The sequence below is a fragment of the Trichoderma breve genome, chromosome 3 (genome assembly GCF_028502605.1).
Source record: "Trichoderma breve strain T069 chromosome 3, whole genome shotgun sequence".
Taxonomy (NCBI): domain Eukaryota; kingdom Fungi; phylum Ascomycota; class Sordariomycetes; order Hypocreales; family Hypocreaceae; genus Trichoderma; species Trichoderma breve.
Window position 1 is genome coordinate 6,201,599 of NC_079234.1, and position 9,054 is coordinate 6,210,652.

Genomic DNA, 9,054 nt, shown 5'->3' on the forward strand with positions numbered 1-9,054 from the left:
AGTGACCAACTTTTTGTCTGTAAATATCTCGTGAGTTTGAGAGTCCAAGATGACATCCGTCTATACATAACTGCAGCAGCATGTACCTTGGTATTAAGTTTCGTGTAGTTTATGTATCCGCAGTGCTTTGGGAAAACACATATTCAAATAGTTGATTCCATAATGAAGTATCCGTGCAGCTTAACATCTCTCAACTGCTATTAATGTCATAGTGACCTCAGACCAGAGTCAGCCTTAGATTACTTCTAGAACTGAGATCCCCGGGCTCTATGGTTTGGCAAAGAGATGTCAGACGAATCTCTCATTCTCATCCAAGATAAATGATTTAACTACTGTAAGCTCTATCCTACTTACTCTATATCCTATTATTAGTTCAACTTGAAAAAGGAATTCACCTGTCGCCTTCCCCTCTATCATACTTCGTAATATCTAGATTTGGCGTGCCTGTATAAGTAGCAAGCATTCCAATTGGAGCCTGTCATTCACGATTTCTATTTCCCAATCTGACTCAGGAGACCGCATCTTCAAAATAGATACTACGCCGAAGCGTTCTTTTTGTGTACAGAGCGGGAATATACCATAGGATCCAGTTTGGTTACTTTGTCGAGCTTGGATGAGTTTCTTGTAAGCAGGGTTAATTACAGTCTTATATAGAGAGACGATTAGCATTATTTTGCACAGAAGAAGTAAATTGTATATGTGATAAAAGAACCCGTGGTTTCTATGTTAAATCTTCCGCTAGTGGCTGATACGTTGATGCTACTACTAGTAAATTTGCGCTTAGGGAGGTATTTAGAAACAATAACTTGTATATCTTCGGTTGATATACTAATTACTAAAACTTGTGGCTTTATGCCTTTTAGCCAGTTGCTAACACTAATGATAACACCCTAGAGGTATATTAGGTAAGTTGAGATAACTCTGCTGAGTTTAGTACTCACTTGTGAATTTTGCTCAACTGACAAAAAATATTCAAGACCTTTATACTCAGATATATCTTCTATAAGATCTAAATCACTAATAGAAAACTTATGAGATTTTACTTAAAGTAAAATATTAATAACAACAGGTCAATGTAATAAACTAGGTTCATATAGTAGTCTCAAGTTCCTTATTCTCAGGACACAAGTTGGTAGTTTAGGTATATATTTTTATAGATATCAAACTATCCCTACAGCTCTGGACAATGTGTAAAAGATCCCAAACTCTACAGGTTGGCTTCATAAGTTCCAGCAGTAACGCGTTTCCCGCGGCGTCCGTTGTATCCATAGGTGCAGCTAACAGATCTCCATCCAGAACCCCATGCAGACGCGCAGTTGTTACTTCCATAAGCAGTGTATCCCATGTTTCCAGAGGCGTTGGGTCCTGTCCACCAGTAACAATCACACCAAGTGTAACCGTCACAGTTTGCGATGTTGGCGCTATTGGAACCCGAAACAGCCCAATTGGTCAAAACTCCGTTTGAGGGCTGATTAAACTGGCCAGCGTAGTTGGAGCATCCGCCGTCAGTATAGGCATTGAGTTGGATACCAGCGGAAGCGGAGCTGATGAGGCCTAGCACACTAAGTGCAGCGAGCTTGGTGTTGGGAAAGGCAACCATATTGAAGTTATTTCCGTTGCTGGTAGGGAAAATATTTATAGGTAGATTGGTTGATGGGAAGCTTGAGAAGAATATTTGGAGCTGACTTGAATTATTGAGGGGGAGATTGTAATGAGAATGCTTTGATCTGGAGGAAACAACAATTCACACATAGTCATGATGCTTCTTTTATAGTTTTTGTTTAAGACAAGATTATAAGATATAATATTTTTCCTATCCTTGAAATGGATAAACTTGCTGACTCTTGACAAAGATAACAGGAGTTTATTGGTGGTCTTCGGAATAGCCGAATAGACCAAATTAAGAAGGTATTTAGCTACATGATTCGTAAACATATAGCGTTGAGTATTCTAGCTTCCCGAATAGTCAATATTCCCACTTAAACTGCATTAGGGATTATAAGTACTCCTTACGGGCTCTCACATTCATGAACCCCAATACTATACGCTCCTATAAAAGATAAGTCACATTATAATACGCACCATAGTATTCAGTAGCATTATATATAACTCCCAAGCGCGCTTTATTTCCAGTCGCTAAGAACTATTAGGGTCATAACCATTGGACATTCGTAACTTACCGTACACAATCGCTATTGGAAAGTATTATTGTTCTTTCGCATTAAGGTCATTTTAGTCAAAGGAAGAATATTCCTGAGGATTTCTTTCAATATAGGTAGTTGATATAAATTCTCGGTCTCTCTACGGATTATTGCTTGACTTCTGCGCAGGCGCTTTCATTCAATAGTTGTTTGCCGGAGGTAATTCATAGGTGGAAATTATAGTAGTAGCGGTCAAACTTGGCCCACATGTGTCAATAAGGATGATTTCTTACGTCAGCCCAGTGATTTCAGTTTTTTTTTTTACTTTTGGGCCACTGGATTACTTGTCTTGTCCTAGTGACAGCTCTGTTTCATGGACTTCTACTTTTTATAACACTCTTGATAAAAGGGATACGAGATTGGAAAGTGGGTATGTATGAATTTTCCAATTTCAGTACTAAAGGTAGCGAATGATTTTCTTTTTTCTCCCTAGGCTCTAATACAATTTGCCCGAAAACTTACTAGAGCCTATGAACCAGCTGGCTTCACTATAGGTAATCCGTATAACCCCTGTAGGCTATGCACTGCGCTGAGACAGTCAACTAGCTAATATATCTTTCGGCAGTTGTATGTGGACGTTTATCCTCCTTTCCTTTGTTGGGTCCATTCTCTTTTCTCTTTTTTGTATATAAATTACTTTTCTGTAAATTCTCAAATAGTTCTTGTACTTAAGCTGCTATGCCCGTTGTGTATGGGAGTATGATCAAGTAAGACAAGAGTAATAATGAGCTTTGATTAGGATGTTATAGGAAGGTTATATCTCATGGTCTATCCTAAATTCATACGTTACTTTATACACTGGTGTTACTGGTTAAGCACCTGGATCAATTCTGGGCAACAGTGGATATCAGCCGATTATTAAACCGGAAAATAGGGGTTTACTATTCTCGTTCGAGTACTTGTTCGCTAGATGACTGTTGATGAGTTGGTGGGATGATAGATGTTATATTATTTCCGGTTTTATCCGGAAAGTCAAACGTTGAAGTAACCAAAGCAATACATTGGGAGTTCTACATCACTAAGTAGTGTAAGTAAAGTAGTGCATTTAGTAAATCCCCAATCCAAGTTCCTTGTGCAATTGGGGTTCTCTTCAATATTTCAAGTTACAATTCTGCTATTTCTGACAATTCATTCAATATAGAAAATGAGATCTCTTTTCTCACTGTTTTATCGAAGCCACTTTGGCCCATCACTCCCCAAGCGTTTTGGCATTATCTCCCACCCCACACTGCATCCTTCTATTGCTGCACTATGTCTCATGGCTTCCAAAAGACCAAAGCCACTCTCATAAGCTTCTAGGTACTCTTTAACATCCTCAGCGCACTCATAGTCATTGCACCGAAACCCACTTGATCCTGGATACTGTCCTAGGCTGCGGAGATACTTCAATATGCTAGCAAAAGATATATCGACCTGCCATGCTACTCCTTCTCCCGACTGGCGATACAGGGATGCAATGATTCCCGTGGCAAGCAGGTACCCGCCGGCGTGATCGAGGATTTGACATGGGAGTGGTCTCGCAGCCTCTCCTGCTCCGAAATGTGCAGCCTCTGAGACATTCATTCCATTACAGGTCTGCACTAGTGAGTCAAATCCACGTCTGTTGGACCACGGTCCAGTAGGGCCAAATGCGGACATATTCGCTATAATGATTCCAGGATTAGTCTTGATAATTTCCTCTGCAGATAGACCACGACTGGCTAGGCTTCCGGGACGAAGCCCCTGTATGAATACATCCGCAGATTTTACCAACTCTTTTAGTTGAACAAGATTTTGGGGCCTTGTCAATGTCTAGCTAGATTGTGCGTTTTCCCCGACCAAAATCCCGATCCATGGTTGGAAGAGCGGGGAGGCTGGGCGAAGTTACCCATAGCACATCGGCACCATGGGCTGCTAGAGTCTTACCAGCTAGTGGAGCAGCAATCACCCGACTCATCTCTATCACGCGTAAGCCCCTAAGACACTTATCGCTACCTTCCGGTATATGCGCTGGCAGCCCAGAGTATCCATTGGCCAGCTTCTTGAGTAAAATTGGGAGATTGGAGATCACCTTGGATCGCGGTAATAGGTCCCATTGTTGATAAGAGCGGAGACTGTATATAGCCAGTCGATTCTCAAAGATACCAACTGACTCAAGGTCAATACTTGCCCATTTTGCGGTTTCTTGTGAGACTTGCTGCCGTGATGCGTCTTTAGGTAATCCCAATAGCTCTAAAGCGCCCTCCGCGTGGTTTGGGAACGAGTCGTGGATCCGTACAGATCCGTCTAATGTCTCATGGAGGCCACCTACTAAGCCCCATGGAGACGGAGCGGGTTTTCCATTGAGCCTATAGAGGCGCTCAGACTTGCATTCAATGACTGCATGTTTCAGTAGAACTTCAACCCGAGGAACTGGGACTTGGTTGCGGATTGCATGGATCTGAGCAGCTGCAAGAGCGGACAGTGCAATTGAACTCTGAGCCAAGATGCCAATTGTGTAAGAAGATCGTAGAGCTGGCGAGTCGGATGCGTCGAGAAGCGTGAGAGAATTCAGTGCCGAGGATGGCATACACATACCTTCCCAGAGCTCTCTGACTACAGCAAGGGCTGTGAAATTTTGGCGATTGAAGCCACTGCCGACATGGGCAACACCATTGAGGTGGTATTTTCGAATTGGTCCTTCGACCGAATTTGTATCGACAAAGATTTCGTTGGTGTAAGTGTCTTTTGATGCAGGCACGTCGATTTGCAGTAACGGTGCATGTTGCTGAGTCCCTAGTGTATCACGCTCTCCAACACTGCCTTGGGCCCATGGCCTTTTAATTGTGCATTTCCAAGCGAGAGCAGGCTTAAAATACATGTTAGTGAGGATTTCTTTTTCTGTAACTCGATACAGCCGCTGGATGACCTCGTTGGTCAAAAGGTTGGTACTCTTGACTCACCGGTACGCAGAGGGGTTGTCAAACATAACATCCAACGTAAGTTCAAAGGGACCAGAGTTTTTTTATTGAATAATTTATGCAAGTTGGCTTAGCTTTTCTAGGCCGCTGGGAATTTCTTTATAAGCTATTAACGTTAGCTACCTATAGAGACTATGTCCTTTAATATATTATTTATAAATTAATATAAGAATGCTATTTTCTATTTCTTTATAATTTTAATAATTTACATTACTTAGAAGATTTAGTAACTTCATTAAGCTAATATTATAATATATAATTAGGAATAGTAATACTTTTCTCTTAGTAAATAGATTTATAAAATAATATATATATATAATAAATTAAGTTTTTTATAATAAACTAGTTTATACTAAATAATATAATGTCACGACCTGGCTCTTATGGTCGCGACAATGGGCCTACAGGGTAGTTCGATTCGGATAAACATTGGACCGACTAACCAATCAGGAACGGATCATTAGATCATCGCAATAATCCAACAATCTATAAACGGATTATTAAGACTCTAAGATAATCTACGACCGGATCATTATCCTTTAGTAATAATCTAACCCAGCTAACTAGGTATATAAGTTCACTTTATATTACTTATTAGAATACTTAAATAGCTAGTTATTATTAATATAATAGCATCTAGATTAAATATTTAGATACTTTAGTCTACAGCTAGTGATAGGTTTACCCGTTTACCGACCTGACCGCTCCGCTAACATAAACCATAGAACCATTCTAAGGTTTGTCCCTTGGGAACAGCTAACCTATACTAACCTATAGGCACCCGGTTCGTCATATATAAGGTAGTTTCTTAAGGTAATAAACTAGTTATAGTTTATATTAATAAAAGTAATAAAATATAATAAATAATTATATTATATAATTAATAAGTTAAATATAAAAATTAATTTTATTATTATATTAATAATTATATCACGACCCAACCTTTATGGTCGGGACAATAGGCCTCCCGGGTAGGCCGTCATAGATAAACGTCAGACTACTTAACTAATTAGAAAAGGATTTAGTTAAATCTAATAAATCCTTACAGGATCTAGGAAACTTCTCTAGATCTAACGATAGATTTAAAAAATATTTATAAATCTAGCCCAGCTAACTAAGTATATAAGTTTATTTTATATTACTTATTAAAATACTTAGATAGCTAGTTATTATTAATATAATAGTACTTAAATTAAACATCCAGATATTTTATTCTACAGCTAGTAATAGATTTACTTATCTACTAACTTAACCGCTTCGCTAATATAAATTATAAAACTATTTTAAGGTTTATCCCTTAGGAACAGCTAACCTATAGTACCTATAGGACCTAGTTTATTATATAATAATAATTTTTATTTAAATAGTTACCTTAGACCTATAGGTAATAAAACCTTAAGAACTTAATAGTTTATAAACTTTAGAGTTTTAAATAATAATATAAATTACAAAAGTAAAGCTTAAAGTAATTATAATAATAGTAATATTAAATATAAAATAATTTTAAAAAAACTACTAAAGATATTAAAATAGTACTATAACTACTAGCTAATATATAAGAAGCTAAATAATACTTTATAATACTTAAGGAACTTATAGAATAACTATATTAAACTATTATAACTTAAACTACTACTATAATAATGCTTTAAAGATAATAACTTATAGTTAACCTAGCCCCTACGGTATAATAACAAAAGCCTAAAGAAATTATAAAACTAATACTACTTAATAAATTTAACAAAAACCTTAAATAGATTTAGAAGTTCTTTACTAATATAAGAAACTATTTTAGTTATTTCCTAACTACTATAGCTAATAAAGTTATAAAAATTTAAACTATAGGAAGCTGTTTAACTAAAACTATAAAAAATTAGTTTAAGCCTTACCTTAGGGATTTTAAATAAACTAAAACCCCTAAGAAGTAATATATACTTAACTTATTTAATAAATATAATATATTTAAAAAACAGCTTAAAAAACTATATAAAAAAACTAATAAGTTAAAAAAAGCTAAAAATATACTTTTTTAAATTAAATAAAAAAGACCCTATGTAAAATATACTACTGCTTTTATACGCTTAGTTACTAAGACTAATTTAAATAATAAAGTATAGTATATACTCTACTACCAAGGACTTAATCTAAACGTTAAAAATAAACTCTTTAGAATTAAAAAAAAACTTAATACTTTTAATAAACTTACGGAAAAAGCTATTTACATTAATAAATAATAGTTTTAATAACGTTAAAAACGTAAGTAAAAAGGTAATTTTTAAAAAATAATTTTAAAATACCTTTACTTTAGTAATAATACTAACTAAGGAAAAAAGAAAAACCTTATAATATATAATAATAAAAAACCTAGACTTATAGACCTTAGTATTATTAAGGTATAACGTAAGAACGTTAAGTATTATAACTATAAAAAAAAAAAATACGTAAAGAAATACTACTAAGTCCTTAAAAAAGATAGTAATAAGAAATTTATGCTTATCCTAAAACCTAAGGAAAACTAAACTATTAATACTATATAACCCTTAGTAAAGTATAAGCTATTATACTTTTTAATATATTATAATAATAAATACTAAACCTACTTTAGTAATAAATAAGGATTAGGATAATACCCTAAAGGATTAAAAAATACCTTAAATATACTTAAGGAAGTTACCTAGGAAAAAATAGCAGAAATTAAATAATAATACGCTAAGTAACTTATTTAATAAACCTTTAAAAAATAAAAAAAAAAATACTTTAAACTCCTAGTATAACTTTAATAAAAAAGAAAAAGTACTTTAGAAATAGAAATAAGAAGAAATTAAATAATAAAATCAGGATATTATAATATAGGACTATAATATAGGATATATTAACCTTAATATTAGTAAACTTTACCTAAATTATAAATTATAAAAACTATAAGGACCTAAATACCCCTGCAGATAGAAACCCTTAAATAAAAAAAATAATAAAAGTAAAAATAAAATAACTTATAATAAAAGCAGAAGAATTTATAAATTTAATTTTTATAAAACTAATAAAAAATATTAATAATAAATTAATACTCTTTTAGATATATACCCTTTTATAAAGTATAAAGCCTAAGGACTATTTATAAATAAACTATATAAAAACTATAGATCTTATACACTATTTAATAATTAATACTATATATATAACCTTAAAAAGAATAGGGACTATAATAATCTCCTAGATACTGCGCTACCTATAAGCCCTATACCTATAGAACTTCTTAAATAATAGAGAAGGATTTTAAGCATTAATATAACTAAAGCCTATAATAAAATTTAAGTAGTAGGAAAAGAGTTTTAATAATACCTTAATAACGAAAATACTTTATACCCTAAGCCTAAGTTATAAAAAACAGCCCTTTACTATATTAATAATATTTAACTTACAGACTAATATAATAAAGCTAATATTATAAATTACAAGCTTTTATTATATAAATAATATACTATAATTAAACTTTAGAAATAGTATAAAAATTATAAACTTATAAAATACAAATAAGAAGAATTTACCCTTTGTAATAAAGACAGTTATATAAAATACTAATTTTAACATTATATACTCACCTATATTATAAAAAACCTAGCTAAATAAGGCTTTAACTTTAAAAAATACACTAGCAAATATAGCATTAATACTAAGATACTAAGGATTAGTTAAAAAAACCTTTAAAAGTACTATAAGCTTACTAATAGGTATATCCTAAGACTTAAATATACCTAGTGTAAACGTTATAATATCTAAACTTATAAACTAAGCTAGATTACCTTAGAATTAAATAATATTAGGGTTAGGGTTAGGGTTAGGGTTAGGGTTAGGGTTAGGGTTAGGGTTAGGGTTAGGGTTAGGGTTAGGGTTAGAGTGAGGGGGGAGAGGGA

At 33.8% G+C, this 9,054-nt stretch overlaps 2 protein-coding genes across 2 annotated transcripts; both read right to left on the minus strand.

Annotated features, from left to right (window-relative positions):
* Nucleotides 1–1,207: 1,207 nt before the first annotated feature.
* Nucleotides 1,208–1,600, minus strand: T069G_06282 (uncharacterized protein; the record flags this gene model as incomplete). The annotated part of the gene is made up of 1 exon (XM_056173492.1): nucleotides 1,208–1,600. The coding sequence occupies one exon, from the start codon at nucleotides 1,598–1,600 to the stop codon at nucleotides 1,208–1,210; it is 393 nt and encodes a 130-aa protein (XP_056030350.1).
* A 1,768-nt stretch (nucleotides 1,601–3,368) lies between these two features.
* T069G_06283 (coA-transferase family III domain-containing protein) lies at nucleotides 3,369–5,040 on the minus strand (the record flags this gene model as incomplete). Its single annotated transcript, XM_056173493.1, has 2 exons — nucleotides 3,369–3,955; nucleotides 4,020–5,040. The coding sequence occupies 2 exons, from the start codon at nucleotides 5,038–5,040 to the stop codon at nucleotides 3,369–3,371; spliced, it is 1,608 nt and encodes a 535-aa protein (XP_056030351.1).
* Nucleotides 5,041–9,054: the final 4,014 nt, after the last annotated feature.